Raw genomic sequence first — 26,015 nt, forward strand, 5'->3', positions numbered from 1 at the left:
CTCGGGTCTGCTCCAGGGCTGAGAGGCCTTCCCTCGCAGCTGAGATGCTACCACTGCCAAAGCCCCGCACCCTGACGTTGCCTAGACACGCGCGGCGACGTCAGCTGTCGTTTTAAAGGAGCCAGGATGGGAATTACTCAGGACGGCCCCGGAAGTTCCCCACCTCTGTCTGGGTATTTAGACTGCCCATTTGCTAACTAACTTTGAGTTAGCAATGATTGGACTTCTCCGGTCTAGCTGCTCTGCCGCTTCCTGCTGCTGCTGGAAGCTCTCTTTCTCTCTCTCTCTCCCCTCCGGGGTTCTACTAACTTGGGGGCCCTATTCTTCCTTTCAGGTGCCTATCCAGTATCCAGGTACTCACTCCTTGAGGGCCTGAGTTGTCTACCTTGGTGCCTGCTACCATTACCTCTATCTGCTGGGAACTCTACCATTACAGCTACAAGAGTTGTAAGTAATCTAACATCTACCAGTCTGTCTCACCTACAGCTGCTCATTGGAAACCTGCATCGGAGCTCCTTACACCACCATTGTGGGACGGATCTCCTCAGCTGAAGACCCAAGACTGCTGCTGCAGGAATCTACTCTCTACTGCCACCTCTGGTGGACTCCACAAGTTGTATAATAAAACTATCTCTGTGTTTGTGCAACTGAGTCTAGCCTGGTACTGCAGTTCCCCGCGGGGCTCCTCCCCATGGGAGTGGCCATCACTGCAGACCCTAAGAATCCACCAAACACCTCAAAACCATAACACTTCCATTTTTGGTGCAAGGTGTTTTCTGGTTGTTTGAGGTTTTTGTGAGGTTTTGTACTATGGAGAATAGCATTTTGGTGTTGTGTTGGAAATTGTTGATTTTTTTTTAGAAAAATTCTTTTTTGGTGTTATTAATGAGATTTTTGTAGTGAGCTAGGTAGCTTCAATAGGTGGTAAGTAGTGCTGTTGGTTTGTTCTTGCGCCATGCTTTTCTTTTTTTCCGGAGCCTACATTTGGCAGATCTGATGTTGTCATTGTACCATTGATTCAGATGATATGGGGTTTTTTATTGTCTTTGTGATAGTGGGGTTTATGATGTCAGCAACTGTTTTGGTAATGCTGAGCCATGATTTTGTGGCATTTTCAGAGTTGGATAGATCTATATTTGTTAGTTCGGTTTGTAGTTTTTCTTGGAGGGTTTCTGTGTTGAAGAGGGGCCGATAGGTCATTGTCGTAGGTGTGTTTTGTGTTGTTGCGAGGTTGGATTTATAGGTTATGTTGGTTTGAATGAGGTGGTGGTCTGACCAGGGGATTTTGGTTATGTTTGTGTCGTAGGTTAACCATGTTTTGGTGTTAATGAAGATGAGGTCTAGGGTGTGTCCAGCTTTGTGAGTTGGGCATTGATGATTTGTTTTAGTTGCAGAGTTGAAAGCGCATCTGTGATTGTTTGGCATGTAGTTGAGTGGGGGATGGTATCCATGTGGATGTTGAAGTCACCTAGGATGATAATAAGTTTGTTTAATGCGATATTGGTCATAAGAAATTCAAGTAATGGAGAGCAGTTGTGGTCTAGTGATCCAGGGGGGGGGCAGTAGACCAGACAAATTTGTAGTTTTGTGGAGTTGAACAATGCGATTTTGTAGGGTGCGCATAAGTGGTACAGAATAGGGATGTGCAAAGCCCGAACCTTTTGGTTCGGGCTCCATTTTTGGCCCGCCATGGGAAATATCGTATTTCCTGCGGTTCAGGCCTTTGAAATTCGGGGGACCCGAATGTCGGGTTAGTACATGCTAACATTTTAACGCTTCATTCTCAAGGTAAGAACTTACTTGAGATTCCTATATTAAAAGCTGTTTCTATATGTGAGATAAGAAAGTGAACTTTCTCAGTAGCAGGTCCTAGGAATTATTAGAAAGGGAATTATTAGAAAAGGAATGGTCCTAGGAATTATTAGAAAGGGAATGGTGAATAAAACAAAAAATGTCATAATGCCTCTGTATCGCTCCATGGTGAGACCGCACCTTGAATACTGTGTACAATTCTGGTCGCCGCATCTCAAAAAAGATATAATTGCGATAGAGAAGGTACAGAGAAGTAGGGGTGTGAATCGTGTGATCGATCATCTTAACGATCGATTTTGGCTGGGGGGGGAGGGAAATCTGATCGTCGTGGGTTTTTTTTGTTTTTTTTTAAATCGTTAAAAATCATAAATCGGCGGAGGGCGGGAAAACCGGCACACCAAAAAACCCTAAAACCCACCCCGAACCTTTAAAACAAATCCCCCACCCTCCCGAACCCCCCCAAAATGTTTTAAATTACCTGGGGTCCAGTGGGGGGGTCCCGACGCGATCTCCCTCTCTCTGGCCAAGACTGCGTTAAGAGAAATGGCGCCGGTGGCCCTTTGCCCTTATCATGTGACAGGGCAAAGGTAGCGCCGGCGCCATTTTGGTTCCTGGCTCCCGACGTCACACATGCAGGAGATCGCCCCCGGACCCCCGCTGGACCCCCAGGGACTTTTGGCCAGCTTGGGGGGCCTCCTGACCCCCACAAGACTTGCCAAAAGTCCAGCGGGGGTCCAGGAGCAACCTCCTGCACGCGGGCCGTATTGCCAATCTTCAAAATGGCGTCGGTGCCATTGGCAATATGGGGCCGTATTGCCAATCTTCAAAATGGCGCTGAGTACAATGTACAATTCTCATCTTTGTGTACCTTTCATCACTCCAAATCACATAAAATCTTCACTGATAAGAACATAAGAAATTGCCATGCTGGGTCAGACCAAGGGTCCATCAAGCCCAACAACCTGTTTCCAACAGAGGCCAAAACCAGGCCACAAGAACCTGGCAATTACCCAAACACTAAGAAGATCCCATGCTACTGATGCAATTAATAGCAGTGGCTATTCCCTAAGTAAAATTGATTAATAGCCATTAATAGACTTCTCCTCCAAGAACTTATCCAAACCTTTTTTGAACCCAGCTACACTAACTGCACTAACCACATCCTCTGGCAACAAATTCCAGAGCTTTATTGTGCGTTGAGTGAAAAAGAATTTTCTCCGATTAGTCTTAAATGTGCTACTTGCTAACTTCATGGAATGCCCCCTAGTCCTACTATTATTCAAAAGTGAAAATAACCCCCGAACTGATGTCTATTGTGCTTTTTGTACCTCTGACTGTGCATGTAAAACTGCCCCCCAAAACCTAGGCCACAACCAAAACCTCATCCCAAGTTCAGAATGGCCCCTCTCACAGTGGTATAAAAAGTTGACTAATGTGTGCCTTCCCAGAGGTGCTTTCTCATTCTCTCTCTCTCCCTCTCTCTCCCCCCCTCCCTCTCCCTCTTCCTGAAATGGGATTTGCTATAAATATCACAAATCTATTTATTTAAAATCCCATTTCGGCCGTAACGCACAGCTATTACAGACTTAATGCCAGGAAAAAGGTGTAGTTATTTCCAGTGTTAAATCCCACGATACCATGTGTTAGCTATTGCATGCAATGTAAAGCATTTTCATAAACTCATTTTCATAAACACTTCCCTTTTGACTACATTTTTAAAATTTGCATAAGCATCTTGTGATGCGTTATTTATCGCATACATTATGGTGTTATCACGGTCGTTAAGACCCTAACGCCCACGATAATGCCATAATGCAATTTGATGAATGACCCTTAGTTAGCACTAGTTTTACCGCTATTGGATCTATGTTTTTTAGTCCTGCTTTTCATAGAAAATTGTGAACTACACATCCACAGATGCAGTGGAGTAAAATCAATATTGGTTTAACATATCCAGTAACTGTAACAAGCAATATACCTTGGTTCTGTTTTCTTACTACTTACGTTCTCATGCTCTTATACTGCATACGATGGTGGAATCCATCAATGAGTTAATAACACAACTAATTTTACTATACCACTGGTGAAATATTCAGCTAATATATAATTTGTCAAACCGATATATGAATTGTATTGCTATAGAACCTGAGATGTTCTACACTCTTTTTTTTCAGATTAGGGAGATAAATATGTACAAAGGAATTAGCGAAACACACTACAAACAAAAATTTGATGCAACAAATTTGTGTAGATGCTGGAATGAATGTCTGGAGAAGTCTTCTTATCACAGCAGAAAAACCAGCATTGAGGAATATAACAAGCTGAACTGCTGGAAAAAGAAAGGGATCGCCATTATTCCTCTTAAATATTCCGTGGGATATGTTGAAAAGGTTTTTCATCAGGTCAGTTTTTTTATATGTCCTAAAAGTCAGATCATTAATAATAATGTTTTAAATAGATGGAGAATATACTGAATTTATTTATTTTATTTATTTATTTATTTAAAAGTTCTTATATACCGCTTCCTCTGAAGTTTGGAGCAGTTTACAAAAAATACGTACATGAAATTCTAAAAAACAATAAAATAGAATAAACCAATAAAAACCATATAAAAATAGAGATAAAATAAAAATACATAAAACTAGAAACAATATTGGCTAGACAGAAATGGGCAGTTAGTTGACAGAGAAAATAAGGAAGCAAAAAATCCAAAGGAAGCACGTTAGGGAGGTTAAGGGCTAGAAAAGTCAGAGAAAGCAGATTTGAAAAGGTGTGTTTTGACTGCTTTTTTGAATTCTTTGGTATCAATGATAAGCCAAATGTGAGCAGGAAGAGTGTTCTTGCAATAGAAAAAGATCTTTCACGGGTAATAACAAGCCTGGTGGATTTTGAAGAAGGTACCTGTAATAAGATTTGATTTTGAGATCTTAGAGCACAAGAAGGGGTGTATAAGTGTAAAGTGGAGGAAAGCCAGCAGTTTTTATTTTGAATTAAGTTATAAATAATCGTTAGACGTTTGTACAGTTAATGGGTAGCCATTGCAGATTATATAAAACTGGGATGATATAGACAAATGATTTGATTCCAGAGAGTAACTCTTGCAACCGCAGACTGCGCCAGCCGCTCCAGTCTGGCCCCCCAACGGTTCCCGACGTCATACTGTCAGCCGGCTCACCGCCAGACCTCCCGTGCCGCTTCCCCGATGCCCGGCCTCCTCTTCCTCAGCACCGGGTCTTCCTCTCAGGGCAGACGCCGCCAGTCTCCCGGACAGTCAGGCTCAGCCTCTAGGTGCATGTGCACATCTTTGATCTCCATTTAAAGAGCCAGCGGTGGGAAATTCCCAAGGGCCCTTCCAGATGAGGTCACCCCCTTGGCCTACTTAGGCCAGCTTCCACTGCTTCTCTCTGTCTTGGCAACGAGTCTCCTGCCTTGTGTGGTGGTTCTGGTGCCTTCTCTAGTCAGTTCCTGCTCTCCGCTCCTGGATCCGCTCCTGTTCCTGCCTTCTGCTCCTACTTCCGCCTTCCAGCTCCCGGCTCCTCTCCCGTCGCTCCTTCTCCCCTCGGACGGACCTTTTGACTTTTGACCTCTGACCGGACCTCTCTCTGCTTGCTTGCTGCCTGCCCAAGACTTCAAATTGGACTTCTCTCTGCTTGCTTGCCGCCTGCCCAGGACTTTGGATCGGACCTCTCGCTGTTTGCTTGCTGCTTTCCCAGGACCTCAGACCAGGACGTCCTCCCACCTGGCCACGCCACCGTGGAACCTGCCTCTAGTATTTCGTCGGAACTTCCATACAGGGGCCCACCTAAGTCCAGCCGGTCCCAGCACCCAAAGGCTCAACCCACAGGGAACGGGATTGGTATTGGTGAAGCTCCAGCCGGCCTCTATCTCCTGTCAGCCTCGCCTCCTGTTGTTGGGAACCTGCAGCAGGTCTTCCTCCCAGGTAGTGTCAATCCCAACACAGGTCAAGGGTCCACATTACCGTCGGCAGTGTTTTGTACAAGTTGAAGCGGTCGAAGTGATGTAGTCAGAAGGCCTGCATAAAGAGCATTACAGTAGCCTAAACCAGTGAGTACAGTAGATTGTAAAACTGTCTGAAAAGCTTCAGGTTCTAGAAGAGGTTTAATATATTTTAATAGGCGAATTTTGTAATATGAGGTTTTAATGACAGACTGAATATGAGATTGCATGTTATGTTTAAGGTCGAAATAAACGCCAAGATTCCTGGATTTGTTGGTGAAATTGATATTAATATTATCGACAGAAATGTGTATTGGTAAATTATTGAAAGGAGGACTGCCAAGAATCATGATTTCTGTTTTTGGATAAGTTTAAGCTAAGTTTATGGTGAAACAGCCATGTTTTGATGTAAGATAAACAAAGAGTGAGAAATTGTACTGTAGATCCCCAGTCAAGACGTGTGGGGAAGAAAAATTGTATGTCGGCAGCATATATGCGGTATGAGACACCAAGGGTAGACAGAAGCTGACATAATGGAGAGAGATAAATATTAAACAGGGTAGCAGAGATCACAGATCCCTGAGGATCACCAGTACTTAATGGTACCAAGTAGAGGAATCAGCACTGATGATGACTGATTGAGTTCTATTAGAGAGATAGGATTTAAATCATTGTTAGTGATGCCAATATTGGATAGAAGGCTGAGGACAGATCTAGGAAGATATATAAGTATGATGTTCCAGAGTCAAAGCCTCGGTGAAGAATATCAGTGGAGGACAGAAGAAGTGTTTCAGTGCTGTGGTATGTTCAAAAGCCAAACTGATATTGATCTAAAATGGAATGTTGGTCCAGGTAATCTGAGAATTGTTTTAAAATGGCAGATTCAATGATTTTTGTGATGAAAGGTAAGGTAGATATTGGACGAAAGGCGCTATAATCGTGAGACGCATTGCTCTGATTCTTCAGTATTGGAGTTATAGTGGATTTTTTTAATCAACATGGAAGAGAACCAGAGGATAACGAGGAGTTAACAATGTTTGCTATAGGCAATGCAATATTTTCTTTAATCAATTTAAATAAGGCAGTGGAACAGGGAGAGAGAGGGTAGGTAGAAGGATTCATTTTGGATATAATTTGGATTATTTCAGTGCTAGCAATAAATTCAAATGATTCCTATGTATGAGATGGTTTTAGATCAAGGGTGGTGGGGATAGATGTTGGAAATGTATTCACAATGTCCCGGATTTTATCATGGAAAAAGTTCATGAACGCTTCGCATAAGCTAAGATTTGGAAGCGGTTTTGGAATAGAGTGCTGTGAATTATTTTCTTTGGTTAAGGATTTAACCATATTAAATAGAATTTTGGGATTATTATTCGCTTAAAAGATGTGTTTGGAAAAGTATGCTTTCTTGGCTGTATTAATAGACATGTGATAGTTACTTATTTCGCTTTAGTATAACTTTAAATTGTATTGAGATTTATCTTTTTGCCATTTAGTTTCTAGTACACTGACATGTCTTTTTTGGATGATCAAGGATTGAGAGAACCAAGGAATAAAGTTGGTTCTAGACTGGAAAGATTTCTGGGAAACTGAGATGTTACCAGAGGCTCATAGGACAGCATTGTCCCAAGCCATAATCATGTCTGTAGTGTTATTATTGGGGAGATTCAGAATTAATGGCAGAAAAGAGTCTTTGAATGACTGGGAATCAATTGTTTTATGTTGGTGAGCAAGGTTATTCTTGTCTTCAGTGGAAGAGACAGATTTTGTCTGGAGTTATGTAGTCAATATTGCAGCGGATTAAACAGTGGTCTGACCATGGGACTGGAGTGACCACTAATGATGATGCATTGAACGAGAAGACAAAAGGATTAATAAATATGAAATCTAAAGTGTGGTCTGTAGTGTGGGTAGGTGATTTAATGAATTGTTGCAGGCAAGTGCATCCATGGCGCTAATAAAATTATAGGTTGTATGGGACAGAGGATCTTGATCCACTTGTAAGTTAAAATCACCTAGGATGACGGTATTTTCTGGGTGGGGTAAGGATATGGCAAAAAATTCAATCATAGGGGAGAGGTTGTGTGTTAAAAGACCAGGAGGGCAATAGACTAGGCACAGGTTAATATTGTCCAAGGTCAGAAGAATCAGTTCAAAAGGGACAGGGAAACTAAGCTGAGAGAGAGAAAAATAAAAGTCACATTTATAGAAGATAATAAGACACCTCCTCTGCCATAGGGACGTGGGCAGTGATAATAGGTGTAATTAGTAGGGCAACAAAGGTTGAGTACAGAGGTATTGCTGTCTGAAGTCCAAGATTTGGTTATGCACAGGCAATCCAAATCAGAAGGGGCTAATAAATCCTTAACAATAGATACTTTTTTAGATATAGATCTAATATTGATTAGTGCAATGGAGAGAGAATTAGACGTATTAACAGGAGAGACAGTACAATGAGAAGGGAGTAAAAGAATAGAGATCAAATTGCTACAAGGTCTAGGGCGATGAACAGGTGGAGGCAGAGCACCATAGTGACCTTGACCATTATCTGTCGAGATTTGCATAATGATCAGGAAGAGTGCTGAACATATCAAATTAAGTTGGGTGGGCACAAGAAGGCGTGCACGAAGGAGCGCACAAAGGAGCATGCTCCTTTTGTTCGCGCTCCTTCATGCATGTGTCAAATGCACGTGCCCCGCTGGCGCAGGTGCCTCTGGCATCCAGGGCCCGTTCAAATAGGGCCGTCGGCCTTTGATGATGTAATTGGGGCAGTGTGGACTCGAGCCACAGAGGCGGCAGCTCTGATGGTGTTAGAGGAGCTCAGACTGGGCATCCAGTGCAGAGTTCACGGCAAGCAGGCACAGTCCAGGAGAGGTGGAGATTAAAGTTGACTCCTGCGTCCATGGTTATACATGTTTAACTCATGGTTAGTTTATCCAGTGTCCAGCTATCGGTGATACTGTATCTCTTGTTCAGAGTTCGCCCATCACCATTTTATTTAGTTTCAAATTCTTATATTCTGCAACTTCCAATAACATAATTGCTTAGTGCTATACATTCAGTGGGAAAATGAAGATTACTCTATATCCAGTCCATGCCTGATATATGTATAAAACAGAGCCTGAAGCATGGCAGCATATGCCTGTGTCCTAGAAAGCTCTTGTTCTGTTAACACCACTTCAACTGAGGCCTAGAGCTGCTTCCTCCTTCCCAAAGATACCAGAAATGCTTTTCCAAGGACATGAACAACTCCCATCACCATCTCCACTGACAAGATATAATGCGTAATTATAACACAAAAAAAATAGGTTTTTAAAAATAGAGCAGTTTAAAATCTATGGATAATCCAGTCATGGCAGCCATAACAACTGTCAGAATTAGTATATGGAATGCATGTTTGGCCAAGACAAGGTGTTAGAATTTACATAACGTAAAAAGCAGTTTCTGTGTTCTAACCGCGTCCTGCTGTTTGACCTTAGGCTGGCGCACTGGTTCATATCTACAAGGATGGCTCTGTGCTGGTGTATCACAATGGGGTTGAGCTGGGCCAAGGTTTGAACACCAAAATTATTCAGGTATTGCAATAACATAAGCAATTTTCACAAATACACTTCATAAAACTAGATCTATTTTTAAAAATCTGCATGCAAAATCTGTTGATATTATTAATTTTGAATTAAAAACTTTGCTACAATGCAAAATTGTTGGGTTTATCTTCCTCTTGTTTGTTTTCTCATCACAATGAGAAACACGTACCACTGAATGGGTAGGATTTCATGAGCAGAAACTGCTGATTGGGTTCATTTGTTTTAAACTGTATAATATAGTCTGCATGTCCTTGTGCATTATTAAGAACGCTATATGTATTTATGTTACCATAAGGATATATCATTATATACTACTGGTGTACATTATGCAGATCAAACCAAAACTAGGCCAGTGTAACTGCAAAATACTCCAATTAATTCTATATTTTTCTGCATGAAAAATTGACAGGTTGCTAGCCGGGAACTGAAGATACCAATGTCGGATGTCTACATCTGTGAAAACAGTACCACGGCAGTCCCCAACATGACCCCTACAGGAGGGTCTGTAGGCACTGACATCAATGGAATAGCAGTGCAGGTTGCATGTTTAAAACCCCCTTATACATCTTATATCTCTTCTACATTACATATGTACTGCTTACATTTATAGAGCTAAATAACATTTATCTAATTGCAGAGATTTGTAAGAAACTTGAATCTGTTCTTTAGTTGTGGGGAAATGCTGTTCTGAATAGGAAAGTTAGCAAGTGCCCAGCATAATAATTTGGTTAAAAATTTTAATCTACAAGGATTTCCTACATTTTAGAATAGCCTTAAGGAGCACATGCAGCTTCATATGAACATTTGATTTATTGCAAAAATAACCCTACAGAATTACTAATTAGAAAGCTAACAGCTAGAGGCATAAAGAAGAGGTGTGAAGGATTTCAAGAGAAAAGCAATGTGCAGAAGAGAGAGAGAGAGAGAGAGGAAAGAGTGTGGGGAGAAGGTAGTCAAGGGGAGAAAGAAATAGAGGAGGGAAAGAATGGGCACAGGGAGGGACATGATAGGGAGGAGAAAGGAGAAAGTGTTGCACAAAGAAATAATGTAGTAAGAATTGTGAAGACAGAAAGGTAGGAAAAGGATGCAGGGAAGGAAGGCAGGGTCATTAACAAAAGGCTGAAATTCATTTATTTTGGCCTGGCAGTTTCCTCCTGCTCCTTTGGTTTCCAGCTCAGTTGAAGCTGGGTGCAAATTGAATTGGTGCTACGAGTCTTCACTCACAATTACTTCCAATGTTTTCCCTATTTTAAACCCTCCTTCTCTCCAGCCCAACCTTTGTAATGACCGTTCTTGGGCAGGGGCAAAGTTCCCTCTAAGCTGAGCATGTGAGCAATTGCTCATACATTTTGGAGCATCGCTCACAGGTTTTACATGGTCGCTCTCATAGATTTTTCTTTGTGCTGTATACAGAAATTCAGCGCTAATACTGGCGCTCAAAAATTGTTGGTTTAAAAAAATTGTTGCTCAATGAAAAAAAATGTGCGCGCACCTAGTCACTCCTTGGAGGAAGCATTGGCCAGGAGCCACAGACTGTGGCTTCTTCTGGAAACTGTGCACCCCAAATATAACCAGAAGTTGCTGCCATTGTACAATAGCTAGGACTCCCTCCCACGTTAGGGCCATAAGTGCTGTATCCACACCAGTTCTAGCCAGCCTAGGGAGCAGAAACCAGGCTTAAGAGTTGAACCCAGGACTTCCGTGTGGCAAATACCCAGCACCGCCACTGAACTGCCAAAGGGACTGAAAGAATGAACTAGAAAGAGTAACGGGAAAGGGATAAATGGAAGAGGAGAGGAAAGAACTGCAGTGCAAAGGAAGGCATGGTGAGAAGTGAAGAATAAAGGGAGGGACAAGATAAAGGGAAAGGAGAAGAAAGGGAAAAGGGAGGAAAGGAACAGAGCAAAGTAATGGGAAAAGGCAGAAAGGATAGAAAAAAGAGAAATGTGGAATAGATGAAGAAAGGGAAGGAGGAAAAGAAAAGAAGGTAGAAGATTCTGCACCCTGAATTAGATTTGTTTCAGGCATCCTACTAGCAAGTTGAACCAAACATTAATGATGTGCTTCGTTTTTTTATGCCGGGTCAGGCAATGGGTCGGGCAACCTGTGGAAACCCCCCCCCCCCCCCCCCAAAACTTGCCTAAAATTTGTGGTGGTCCAGCAGGGGTCCTGGGAGCGATCTCCGGCTCTCGGGCCATCGGCTGCCAGTAAACAAAATGGCGCCAATGGCCCTTTGCCCTTACCATCTGACAGGGGCTACCAGTGCCATTGGTCAGCCCCTGTCACATGGTAGGAGCAACGGACAGCCCGAGAGCGGGAGATTGCTCCCGGGACCCCCGATGGACCACCAGGGACTTTAGGCAAGTTTTGGGGGGGTCAGGAGGGTGGGGGGGTTGTAATTAACTAAATTTTAAGGGTTGGGGTGTTTTTTGTTTTTTTTTATAAAGATGCCCCTCCCCCCACGCTAACCCCAAACAACAAATTTTCCCTGAAGTTTGTGGAAAATCCATCTCGGGATTCAGGTCCTCCGACCCATGCCGAATTGGACTATTTCTTTGAAATTTTCCAATTCGGCAAAAACGATTGTACATCCCTACCGAACATTGCAGAGATCCAAATTATTATAGCTTCTTCTTTGTATCTCTCCACTTTTGAATCTTTTATGTTACCATAAGGTGTAATGCTATTAATATCTCATAAAAGAGAGAGTGCAAATTTCAAAATGTAACTTTATCAGTATATATTTGCTCTAAAATTCTTCCCAGCCCCATCGATTATAGTCTGTGATCTCCCTGCCCTTACCCACCTGAGACAAATCGCATCAGCTCAGGGAATAATGTGTTAGATTTAAAATCTCTTTAAATTCAGGAACTGCCTTCCTTGTCATCTGTCTTTCTCGATGGCCTGGATAAGTCCATTTGCTGTAAAATGCTGCAGAAGCAGATTTTGCATTATATTGCTTTTATTGCATTCATATTTTTTATTTTTTCCAATTTTATACCTCATTTGTAATCTCCCAACTTTAAAGATGTTCTACCCAAGTATTTTCAGCTTATTTTGCTGACCCAGGGCTGAAGGGGATGTCTCCTCCATTGCTACCCTTTTGCTGAAGTGTCTCATGTTCCCTTTGTCCCCATACCTCAATCGCCTTGTCTACATGATACGAATGAACCCTGCTGAGATTCCTGCACATCAGTGTGCAGTTCTATTGCCTGAGCCATGGGACCTGCCTATTAATAGTGTTTTTATTGTGTTACTATCCCCAGCGTGCTTGTCAAACTCTGCTGCAACGCCTTGAACCCTTCATTAAGGAGAACCCTGGGGGAACAATGAGAGACTGGGTAAGAACCACATTATGCGTGCAGTGTGTGGGGTGAAAAAGTCAGCTAACCTAAAGCATTGCTCTTCCACATTAGGAAGAGGTACAAAATGGTGACGTCGACTGCATTGCTTAATACTAGTGATGAGCTCTTTGCCGATGTGATGAAACTCAGTTCTAGTATTGCATTACCAACTGCTAAACCAGGGGTAGGCAACTCTGGACCTCATGTGCCACAAACCAGTCAGATTGTCAGGCTATCCACAATGGACATGCATGAGATACATTTGCATGCAGTGAAGGTGGTGCATGCACATGCTCCTCATGAATATTCCTGTTTTCCTGAACGCTGTATGAAGCCTGCAAGCTGTAAAGCAGTGTCTCCTGCAGAAACATGGACATTTTTGGAAATGTGCCCCATGCTTCCCGTCCTGCTAGGTCATTATCCTCGCTCTGCTCATAACTCTACTTTGCGTAAGAACTGTTTCAACTATTTGCAATAAAGCCATTCTCACAGAGAAAGGCACATGCAAAAAAAACAAAAAAACCATAATAATAGGTTCTGTTTCAAATCTTCTCTATCAACTTATGTATCTTCTACATAAAATAGATATTCAACCTGACAATCTGATATCCGTGTGGGAGGTATTTCCTTCCAGCATAGGTTTAAATTGAGCCCAAAATTAATGTTTCCTCTTATAGCAAAATTCTACAGCACTTTGGGCCAAACGTACTAAGCGAGGGGTAGGCAACTCTTGGCCTCGAGTGCCGCAAGCCGGTCAGATTTTCAGGATATCCACCCTGACTATTCATGAGATGCATTCGCAGTGCACTGCCTTCATTATATGCAAATACATCTCATGCATTGTCATTGTGGATATCCTGAAAATCTGACCGGCTTGCGGCACTCGAGAACTGGAGTTGCCGCAAGCCTTCATTATATGCAATACATCTCATGCATTGTCATTGTGGATATCCTGAAAATCTGACCGGCTTGCGGCACTCGAGAACTGGAGTTGCCTACCCCTGCATTTTTCCCATAAACACAAAAAGGATCTGATTTCTCAAGGTCTTTTGCCATAAATGCGTAACAGCCTTAGGGGCCAGTTATCAAAGATCCACTGAGTAGGTAGGAGAACTGGGTCAGTTATAGCCAGTTATCTTTAGGTGAATTTTCAGCCAAATCTAACCAACTAGACTTTTAGTTGAAAATGTCCTCAGTCTAGCCAGTCAAAATTTGATGGGCTGGATTGAGGGGTAAGCAACTCAGGTCCTGGAGTTCCACAAACAAGTCTGGCTTTCAGGCTATCCACAATGAATCTGCAAGAGATATATTTACATACAATAGAGACAGTGCATGCAAATCTATCTCATGCAGATTCATTATGGATAGCCTGAAAACCAGACCTGTTTGTAGCACTCCAGAACCACAGATAAGAACATAAGAACGTGCCATACTGGGTCAAACCAAGGGTCCATCAAGCCCAGCATTCTGTTTCCAAAAGTGGACAATCCAGGCCATAAGAACCTGGCAAGTACCCAAAAACTAAGTCTATCCCATGCTACTGATGCTAGTAATAGCAGTGGCTATTTTCTAAGTCAACTTAATTAATAGAAGGTAATGGACTTCTCCTCCAAGAACGTATCCAAACCTTTTTTAAACCTAGCTACACTAACTGCATTAACCACATCCCCTGGCAACACATTCCAGAGTTTAATTGTGCGTTGAGTGAAAAAGAACTTTCTCCAATTAGTTTTAAATGTGCTACATGATAACTTCATGGAGTGCCCCCTAGTCCTTCTATTATCCGAAAGAGTAAATAACCGATTCACATTTACCCATTCTAGACCTCTCATGATTTTAAACACCTCTATCATATCCCCCCTCAGCCGTCTCTTCTCCAAGCTGAAAAGTCCTAACCTCTTTAGTCTTTCCTCATAGGGGAGCTGTTCTATCCCCTTTATCATTTTGGTCGCCCTTCTCTGTATCTTCTCCATCGCAACTATATCTTTTTTGAGATGCGGCGACCAGAATTGTACACAGTATTCAGGTGTGGTCTCACCATGGAGCGAAACAGAGGCATTATGACATTTTCCGTTTTATTCACCATTCCCTTTCTAATAATTCCCAACATTCTGTTTGCTTTTTTGACTGCCGCAGCACACTGAGCCGACGACTTCAATTTAGTATCCACTATGACCCCTTCATCTCTTTCCTGGGTGGTAGCTCCTAATATGGAACCTAACATTGTGTAACTACAGCATAGGTTATTTTTCCCTATATGCATCACCTTGCACTTATCCACATTAAATTTCATCTGCCATTTGGATGCCCAATTTTCCAGTCTCACAAGGTCTTCCTGCAATTTATCACAATCTGCTTGTGATTTAACTACTCTGAACAATTTGTATCATCTGCAAATTTGATTACCTCACTTGTCATAATTCTTTCCAGATCATTTATAAATATATTGAAAAGTAAGGGTCCCAATACAGATCCCTGAGGCACTCCACTGCCCACTCCCTTCCACTGAGAAAATTGACCATTTAATCCTACTCTCTGTTTCCTGTCTTTTAGCCAGTTTGCAATCCATGAAAGGACATCACCACCTACCCCATGACTTTTTACTTTTCCTAGAAGCCTCACATGAGGAACTTTGTCAAACGCCTTCTGAAAATCCAAGTATACTATATCTACCGGTTCACCTTTATCCACATGTTTATTAACTCCTTCAAAAAAAGTGAAGCAGATTTGTGAGGCAAGACTTGCCCTGGGTAAAGCCATGCTGACCTTATTCCATTAAACCATGTCTTTCTATATGTTCTGTGATTTTGATATTTAGAACACTTTCCACTATTTTTCCTTGCACTGAAGTCAGGCTAACTGGTCTGTAGTTTCTTGGATTGCCTCTGGAACCCTTTTTAAATACTGGGGTTATATTAGCCACCCTCCAGTCTTCAGGTACAATGGATGATTTTAATGATAGCTTACAAATTTTAACTAATAGATCTGAAATTTCATTTTATTTCCTTCAGAACCCTGGGGTGTATACCATCCAGTCCAGGTGATTTACTACTCTTCAGTTTGTCAATCAGACAAGATTTAGGATAGCTGTTTGTGTGACTGGAGTTGGCTACTACCTAAATTTAGCCAGATAGCACTGGAAATCAGAACTCACCAGCTAAATCATAAGTCTGCCTTGGAAATGCCCCTCGAGCTGCCCCTATTTTTTTTTTTTTTTTGCATGGCTAAATTTTGCCCTTTTTCTGAATTTAGGTGGTTATATTTAAGAAGTTAGTGGAGAAATAGTTTTAAAAGCAGAGATTTAAAAATCAACCTCTTAATGAACCAGGCCCAAAATGGGAAAAAAAACCCTTTATGTGTGTTTGTCTCAATGCATCTGTGTGTATTTGTTTTTGCCTCCTAAATTATCTTTTCTCTTATGACTATTTAGTCCCTGAAAAGTATTTCTATGTTTGACAATAATTTTAGCTCTATTTTATTCCTCACTTCTGCACCCTAATTACAGATGTTCTAGCGATGGCAGATAGAAACACAATATGACTTCCACTACAGCCTCTCTCATGCCAGAGATTTATATTACAGGCATATCATTTGGTTCCACATTTTCAGGACAAACTGACAAAGCCCTGCCTTTACTGCTTGCATGCCGAGACTTGAAGTGCTAATTTCTCTACAATAAGCAGTATTACAAGTTTGTGCATGCAATGGGGTAAAAAAAACTAGGTTGTGAGTGAATTACTGTACTTTCATCATTTTTTTTTTAAACTATTTATCCAGCTTTTGGAAGTCAAAACAAAACCTGCCAGTTGAGGTTATCCATGCCCAACCACTTAGCAATACAGTAAATGCCAAAAGAGGACTGATTTTAAATACATAATTTTCTATCACCTGGATGTAATCCAAGCAATTGTTACTTAGCCATCGGATTAACAGATGGCAGTTTTCCTGACCATGACATTATTTTGCACTAATTTCCCCTGGATTTTCCAGAGGTTTGGGAAACACTTTCGTTAATATTTACAAACTTCCCTACAGATATTCCTAGGAACTTAGTTACCCACTGAAATTCTCAGTGCCTTGACCTATAGCAGCTGCTTTTCCTATGCCTCCATGAAAATGTTTACTCCTCCAAAGCAAATCATGCGATAACTAGCATCTTCACCATTTCAAATGATTCCCATACCGAAAATATTATGTCCATTAGCATTTATCTTATTTTTCATAAGCATTTTTTTTCAAAACAGCCTACCATAGGGATCTAAAGCCTAGTAAAAAAAATAAATAAATAAATATTAATAATAAATAACTTTCACTAGAGGGTTTAAGGTCAAATTTTCATGACATGTCAATTTTTTGTGAAACTTTAACAAAACAATGGACTTTTTCCACATCCTTGCCGCACAGAGCTAATCACTACCATTCCCCAAACTAATGCTAAGCTAGTGAGTGTCTCTGCATTCCATACTGCAATACTGTTCCCTTGTACATGACAAAAGAAACCGGAGTCCATTAGCATTGTGCGTCTGGTTGCTATTTCTAGTTATTTCTTTTCATGTGCCAGTGGATGGATAAACCAGAAAAGACTTTGATCCTTTTTCTTTTAATTCTGAGATGCATTTTTGTTTTATAGGCTGGGGCAGCTTTTCAGCAGAGAATCAGTCTTTCAGCTACTGGATTCTACAAGTATGTAAATAAATAAAATAGTGACATCTAGTACCAGAAAGCTGGATATTAGCTGCATGTACAATATGTGGAGCTAGAGAGGACTTTAGATCCCCTCCTGTAAGCAGTTCAGCCAGCTACAGGTCTTATGTGATGCTCTAACTAGTCTCATAAAGAAAGCGCCATCCCACATCACACTAGGCATAGGCAACAAAGGCAACTGCCTAGGTCGCCAAATTTTGAAGGCTCCAAAGTGAAGCCTGATTCCACTTGCTTTAGGGCAGAGGTCCCCAAACTCGGTCCTTGAAGGCTGCAGCCCAGTCAGGGGTTCGGGATTCCCACAATGAAGATGCATGAGATCTACCGTATTTACATACAATGGAGGCAGTTTTGCAAATAGATCTCATCCATATTCATTGTGAAATCCTGAAAACTCGACTGTGTTGCAGCCCTCTTGGATGGAGTATGGGGAGCCCTGCGTGCCGGCACAACTTTAAAGGGGCACCTATGTGACACTCTGCCTATGGGTGCCAAAATCTTAAATATGGCCCTGAACTACACCACATGATGCATTTACAACTAACAGGCATTCTTAATGCTCCGATGGTAATAATAAATAGCAACTTTTAGAGAAGAGGTAAGAAGAATGAATGACTCTAGATGTGTTAATTTGTGTGCACATGACATGGTTACCTCCATATGTAATGGCTACATCCCTGTTCAGGGCATAGACAACAGGCAGTGAGTGTGCAGAGCATCCTATCCAAAATAGCACCTAATATGTTTGATGAATGTACTGTAGAAGGTAGCAGGGAGCTTGCATAAAGGCAGAATTCCCTCTATTGCACCATGATTGCTGGGGATGCAAAGTGGATAAAGCAGTGTGACAGATGAGGCTCCAATGCCTAATACCCCTTTCCTTGCTGCCCTGTGTTGACATATGGGATTATGAGGCCATGAAAGCAATACATGGGTTAAGGATTGGAGTAAGGAAAGGTGTGAGTGAGGGAAAGGTGTGTGGCTACTGTTTCTTTGTGGACAAACAATTGTAAGTAAAGGATGAAGAATAAAGAATGTGTTTGCCATTTGGACACATGATAGCCTGGCATGGCAGTAATTTCTCTAACACTGCAGCTTGTTAAGGCATTGCTGGGTTTTCTTACTATTTTATAAAGTCGTGTACTTAGCATGTTAGTCCACTTGAATGCACAGAAATAATGGTTAACAAACAAAATAAAATAGCATAAGGTGATATCTTTTCATTGGACCAAATACATTTTTTGACTAGCTTTCAGGTGTGAACACTCCTCATTGTAGCTTCTTATTGTAATAAGTGGTTTAGTACGTTGTGTGAGTGCTGGGGGTTTCCCCATTATATCCGTACAGTGCAAATAAGTGCTGGAAAGAATATCCAAATAAAGCAGTGTGGAGTTTTGAAACCTAGGCAGGTGTTTTAGGCTCTTTGCCCTTAGTTCATTATGCTGTCATGTGCCATGAATGTTCAGTTTGGTTTCCCTGTCTTTGATATTACTCAAGCAACTTTATGTGTCAGACTAGTGATAATGAGAGTCATGCACAATGTAAATGTTGTGGAGCGCTAGGAGAGCGGTCCCACTTACCAGGAGATGTGTGTTCTTGGGCCACGGCTCGACCCCAGAGGAACTCTGGAGAGATGCCGCGGTAGGCGAGGCATGCATGAGCATGGACTGGACAGGAGCGAGGCTGGATTGAAGACTGGAGATACTGACCCTCCTCCGGACCTGCACGCTTCGGAAGACCAACAACGCAATGATGGTCTTATGAACAGTCCTCCGACCGTTCCAAGCCCTTTCGGACCTGCCGCAGGGTACGGCAAGAAACAGCAGGCCGGATGGAGGCCAGGGCAGCGGAGACTGGAACATGGAGATTCAGACGAGACTCAGGGACGAGGTACTTGGATACACAGACGTAGACTCAGGCACAGGCGTAGACTTGGGAACGAGGTTCTGGGATGCACAGACGAAGACTCAGGCATAGACGAAGACTCAGGAACGAGGTACTAGGCTTTCAGAAGACTCAGGAACAAGGTACAAGGCTTGCATCATGAAGCGCCCTACTCAGCCCGCCCGTGGAGCTGGGCGCGGACCACGACATGGCTTGCCGCGAGGTACCAAGTGTACAGAAAATTCAGGAACAAGGTACAAGGCTTTCAGAAGATTCAGGCAAGACTCACGGTAATCAGAAGATTCAGGCAAGGCTCAAGGTAATCAGAAGATTCAGGTAAAGCACTGGGGTGAGACTGCAACGCAGCGCACCCTACACAGTCCACCCGTGGTCACGGTCCACGCTGGACTCGAGGAGCCTCTATTCGAGAAATGGAGCAATGAATGAAGTATGTCTCAGAAACTGTAGAGGCCTGCACCGAGGCGTGCCCTACTCAGCCGCCAGTGGCTGGTCGCGGACCATGCTGAAAGTACAGGTTCTGGCAGAGTCTTTGGCACGGACGGAGCAAGCACCAGGGACTCCGTAGACCAGGGACAAGTACAGAAGCGGAAGTCTCCCGGAGGCTAGTGCTGCAGAAGGAGAGGCAGGCATCGTACCATGAGGCGCCCTACAAAGCCCGCCCATGGGGCTGGTCGCGGACCATGACATGGCACACCAGGAAGCGTGGCACGAGGAACCAGGGTTCAGGACAGCTGGACAGACTCACGGACTTCAGGATCAGGAGAAGCAACATCAGGCTGGATCACGGATATCAGGAACAAACATCTGGACTGGAACACAGATACTGGATCAGGAGGCAGACCTTAGGGCTGGCACACAGACATCTGGAACAGCAGGTGAACATCAGGACTGGAACGTAGACAAAAGGACTAGACGAGGAGCTCCAACGAAGAACAGGAAACACAGGACCTTGAAGAAGCGCTGGAACAAGGACAACTCCTGGAGCGAAGGACAGCAGGATCCCAGGAGTGACCAACTCCTTGCAAAGGCAAAGCTGGAATGGACGCTGAGCCCTTTTGTAGGGCTGAGGAGGACAACGCACAGGGAGGGGGTCAGCAGGGGGCCACACCTGGCTGGCCCTTGAAGAGGAGGAGAGAGGCGTGCGCCCGCGCCTTAGGAAGCTGGATGAAGAGAGGCAGGATCCGCTGGTGGCATTCCCAGCCACATGGAAGGCCCAAAGAGAAGCAGGCAGGCAGCGGAGCAACCCTGCCACGGAGCTGAAGGTAGGCAGGCTGCAGGAGTGGCTCCATGCCGCGAAGACTGAAGCTGGAAGGGCTGCAGCACGTCGGGGAGAGGCAGGAGCAGAATGAGGGTCCCGGCCGCGAAGGAGAGCTTGCGGCGGGTCGACCCCACCATGCAGGGCAAGAAAGAACGCGGTCTCTGCGCCGCGGAGGACGGTGACAGCAGCGGCCCGCCACGCCAAACAGCTGGAGATCCGTGGGGGCGAATCGGCGGCCTGACTGGCTGCAAGGTAAGAGCCTGCCCGCGCTCCTCGCGGGCAGGATCGCAACAGTAATGACGCTGATAGCACATTCCATGGCTCAGAATTGAATGGGCTCCAAATTATTCACTATATGCTTCTTATCACCCAATATGCAGCTGTTTGACCACCCATGCAGCCTCTGTTCAGGGTTTGAATAACACTTTTTTTTCAATGGCTTTCTAACATAGCTATTTACCACAATAGCCATTCCAGCTTCAAGTTAGGTGCTGGAACTGATTGCAGTGGGAAGTAGGCATGTGATTGCTAAATATTCCTTTTGGAAAATAATCCATTCCAAAATTACTGATTCTATCTGTTATTGATTAATAAATAATTTTAATTTACTTAAGCACAAAAAATGGTTAAAACTTCCTGAGATGGAATCATACAAGTGACACCACTGAAATTTCAACAGTAACACTGGGTCCTTTATCCAAAAGATTTTTGTCATAGGCAAACCTACTATCTTCAGGAGAATATGGGCAATATCCAGTTTTGGTCAAAAGCCTGCTGGAAATTAGGGGAAAATAGCTTTAAAGGATGTGCTTTTTTTTCCCCGTTTCATTTTGTATGGAAAATGAACAACATCAGGTTTGTTTTTTCATTTTGTTGTGTTGTCCTCAAAGCAGCCACTAGCATTAGCCCAATCCCCCTTCTGACCCTCTTCCCCCGATCAAAAAAATCCTACTGCTGCAAAAAATAAAAAGTTCAAGACCCCCCCTCCCCCCTAGGGTCTGCCTACACTCCTACCTCCCCTCTCCTCTGGATGCTTCTTACCCTCCCTGAGATCGGCAAAGTCTAAAGGGCAGGAACAATCCCTAAACGTTTCTGCCCCATTGGGTTACAGTCCTTACGCTGACCATCCTCTACTCTTCAGGTTCAGTGGCTGCTTTTAATGATAGGTCATAGATTACTAATAACAGATCTACAAGTTCATATTTGACTGGAGAGCCCTCATTCTCCCTTTGGACTTTAGTGACCTAGAGAAGGAATAAGGGCAGGCCCCGGGTAGCCTTGAAGTTTTTTTTAATTTTTGCAGCAGTAAATTTTTTTGGTAGGTGGGGGAGGAAGGGCCTAGACTCAGTTGTTTTGTTTTTCTTTTCAATTCTTTTTTTTTTTTTTTAGTTTATTTCATTTTAAATAAAAGAAACAAAACAAAAATAAAAAGGAAAGGAAAAATATTAAATTGCACCCCCCCCCCCTAACAACGAATATGAATTTGTTATTTTTACCCCCTAGTCGGTATGTAATTTGTTTACTTGTTTAAATAAATAGCATTTCCATAAAGTAATCCCATTCTACAAATGCCCTGATGGGGTAGATGGGATGCACAGATTGAGCAACACTACTGGACAATGGTTCAGAGATTTGGAGGCTAGTATGGGATGCTATACAAAAAAAGAATTCCATTCTGCAATCTGCTATTTAGAACCGATGAATAGCTGGTCTTTTCCATTTACTACATGGGACGGATTCCTTTCACCTTCCAAATAGATTTATACGTTTTACTGCAGTATAAGTGTGAAATTTCTTTAAATAAATAAGTGTTAGTAAGTCTTCCCCTTCACATGACGCTTAAAGGATGTTTTTGCTTCTCTCAGAGGCTACGACACAGAGATGGACTGGGAGAAAGGGGAAGGCCAAACAAGCCCCTATTATGTTTTTGGCGCTGCATGTTCAGAGGTTGAAGTTGACTGTCTGACTGGAGCACACAAGGTAAAGGCTAGATCACTAGAATCCTCCTCTGTTTCACCTGTTCACTGTCCACAGGGAAGCACTCATCATCCTGTCTATTCAGGGCCTCATTTTTCCTAAGCGGCTCGCACGCGATACCAGGATGGGGGCGGAGTCGGCCCCGGAAGAGGAGGAGTCGGGGTGTCACCGGGGCCGACTCTGCGCCAACGCTGCGGACAGCGAAAAGGTAAGGCCCTTTTCACGTCCTATTTCGCTCCCAATAGCTACACCTACTATGGTGGTGCTATTGGGTGCGAAACTGGCAGCGATCGCACCGCGTTTCGGCCCCCCGCCCCTCATTTCCTAAAGTATCGCAGGCCTGCAATACTTTAGAAAATGAGGCCCTCAGTGAGAATTGCATATAAAGGAACACTGTCCCCCTAAGAACAGAGTGGCATGCTCTCCAGCCAAATGAACGTTCTCATCTGGTTGGACACTAAATTTTAGACCTCATCCCATCTCTCACTAGCTTTCCTGAGAGAGAGGGTTTTTCTGCTGCCGAAGGTATTCTTTTTATTGCAAGCAAGAGGGGAGCCGCCATTGGTATGGGTCATGACCCCTGCTCTATTCCTTTCACCACCTGACAGGACAATAATTATGGCCCATCATTTTCAGATTTTATTGAAAAATTGTAAGCTATGTCACTATTGAGTGTTTACTTATTTTCACAGTCCTGTCAGTTTTCAGAAAAAAGGCTGAGCGCTTGATTTAAGCTGATTTTCAGTTAAATATTTTTGTCTATAGTTGTCTAGATTTTGTGACTAATAATCAACCTAAATCTAAACAGCTGAAACTTAGCCATGTTCAGCCTTTGAGTGCCTAAACTTAGCTGGCTAGTGCTGAAATCATGGAGTGAAAGGACCCCCATCCCTGCCTCCCACATGCCCGAGTAAAAATTAAATTACAGGCCTGAGCGCACCCCAGAACTCCCTTCTAATGCTCCCTGGCCAGCAGATTCCCACCCCTAAAATTTCTCCCAGCTTGGTATCTACCATTGCTCTGCTAGTAGCTAGTGGCATTGCTGTCAGAGCAACAATAGACCCTAAATACCTACAGTACCTGAATGTAATCCACTTTGAAGCGCTGAAAAAAGTGCAAAAAGTGGAATATAAATCTAAATAAATAAATAAAATAAAGATGGGAGGACTGTAAGCCTATGCCCTTCTGAGTGGGTGAAAGGGGCAGGGTTCCCCTGGCCGACTACATATATTCTGAGCATAGGCAGCTGGGAGGTGAGAGGGAGGTTACTGGATGCCCATCAGGCCTGTGATTTAATTTTTATTCAGGTGTTGCTCTGCGATTTCTTTTTGACTCAGGCAGGTGGTTGGAAGGATCTAAGCAGCCAGATTTAGGGTTGCTATAGTCTAGCAGCACCTAGATATGGCCACCAAAATTAGGTGTCTAACACTGAAAATTAGTGCTTGGTACCTAAGTTCCTTTCCCTTAACCTATCCCAACCCAGCCATGTTCACTTTTTAAGGATCTAAATTTAGGTACCAACCCTCTGAATTTTCAAAGGGGTACATTTAGGAACCCAACTCCCCAAAGTTAGTCACCTAAACCTTTGGAAATATTCCTAATTGAGATCTGAAAGATTCTGATGTTAAGTACTGATAGCTGGTAACAGAAGGAGCTGAAAAAACACAACTCTGATACTACTGTTGTTGTAAAGTTATTATTTGTTTGCGGGATATGTGGCAAACTACTTTACATGCAGTCTGTTTCAGGCAACCATTTCCCACTCAGTCCCCATATATGTCTTCTATGTTGTGTATATATTGTATATGTGAAGAGACAGAGAAAAAGAAAAAGTACATTATAAAGAATTATAGTTTAATATTCCATATACACTTAGGCTTTGATTGGAAAGAATAGGCTAGGGGTCAGCAGTCCCTGGAACACATGCCCAAATGCACTCCATCCGGTATATCAATCCCCAACTGGTGCCCACTGCCTACATTTAAACAAGTAGGGGACCGGCATGCTGGATAAAGTTAGGATCCCAATGGCAGCATGAGAATTTGGAACACCCTATCCCTGTGCAGCAATGGCTCTATGTGGAAGGGAACGCCTTCATGTTAATGTCATAACTGAGAGAAACCTTCCTCTGTGGCACTGTGAGCATTCAGAGGGGCGGCCCCCATGGCACTCTACTAAAAACCTTGATGATGCTTCATCAAAAATAGAAAAAAAAAAACAATATCAGGAAATCATAGAATATAACTTACCAGTTCATAGAGGGATCTACATACTGAAGTGCGTTATGGCTATCTAAGGGGGGGAGGGGTCAGTCATCACATCACGTTAGGGCCTTAACGCAGGCAGAGATTTTTGGGCGGAGTAAATGAAAATGAAGGGTGCTTAACACTGTGTACGATAGCGTAATGCCATCTATCGTGGGATATGACGAGACCTTTTTTCCCAGCGTTATGCCCGCGATAGCTGTGTGTTATGACCGAAATGGGATATTTTTTGCAAGTCCTATTTTGGGCAGGGAGGGAGGAAGAGGGAGAGGAAGAGAGAGAGATAGCCTCTAGGGAGGCTCACATATAAGTTAACTTTTTATACAACTGTAAGAGGTGGCATTGTTAACTCGGGATGAGGTTTTGGTGGTGGTCTAGGTTTTGGGGTACAATTTTACATGCAGTCAGAGGTACGAACAACACAGTACATAAGTATTCACTTGCTTCTCTGGTGGAATAAGATAAGTGCAAGCATTAGTAAGGTTTGCTCAGTGCCTGCACTTGTTTATTCACTGCAACCTATGATTAGATAAGCCCAGTGCTTCACGGGCTTCACATTATAAGCCATAAGCAAACTGTGGCCATATATGACGGTTGCAAGAATATACACCTCTTCTTGAGTTCCTGTTGACAGCTGAATGTTTATTATTTTGAAAGTCTCTTGTTTTCAGCTACCTCTGAGTTTTTATAGTCTCTAGCATTACATAAGAACATGCCATACTGGGTCAGACCAAGGGTCCATCAAGCCCAGCATCCTGTTTCCAACAGTGGTCAATTCAGGCCACAAGAACCTGGCAAGTACCCAAAAACTAAGTCTATTCCATGTTACCGCTGCTAGTAATAGCAGTGGTTATTTTCTAAGTCAACTTAATTAATAGCAGTTAATGGACTTCTCCTCCAAGAACTTATCCAATCCTTTTTTAAATACAGCTACACTAACTGCACTAACCACATCATCTGGCAACAAATTCCAGAGTTTAATTGGGCATTGCATGTGATAGCATATCACATAAGAACATGCCATACTGGATCAAACCAAGGGTCCATCAAGACCAGCATCCTGTTTCCAATAGTGGCCAATCCAAGTCACAAGTACCTGGCAAGTACCCAAAAACTAAGAAGATCCTATGCTACTGAGGCCAGTAATAGCAGAGGCCATTCCCTAAGTCAACTTGATTAATAGCAGTTAATGTACTTCTCCAAGAAC

The 26,015-nt window shown here is 43.0% G+C and overlaps 1 protein-coding gene across 1 annotated transcript in view; it reads left to right on the forward strand.

Moving 5' to 3' along the window:
- Positions 1 to 26,015, forward strand: part of LOC115093865 (aldehyde oxidase-like) — a gene marked incomplete at its 5' end in the record, with an annotated part of 162,084 nt that overhangs the window by 113,114 nt on the left and 22,955 nt on the right. Inside the window, 6 exon segments of the mRNA XM_029606217.1 lie at positions 3,987 to 4,214; positions 9,252 to 9,347; positions 9,769 to 9,897; positions 12,626 to 12,700; positions 17,334 to 17,386; positions 22,433 to 22,547. Of these exon segments, the coding sequence (XP_029462077.1) occupies positions 3,987 to 4,214; positions 9,252 to 9,347; positions 9,769 to 9,897; positions 12,626 to 12,700; positions 17,334 to 17,386; positions 22,433 to 22,547 (696 nt within the window).

This window comes from Rhinatrema bivittatum, chromosome 6 (assembly GCF_901001135.1).
Source record: "Rhinatrema bivittatum chromosome 6, aRhiBiv1.1, whole genome shotgun sequence".
In the NCBI taxonomy this organism is placed as follows: Eukaryota; Metazoa; Chordata; class Amphibia; order Gymnophiona; family Rhinatrematidae; genus Rhinatrema; species Rhinatrema bivittatum.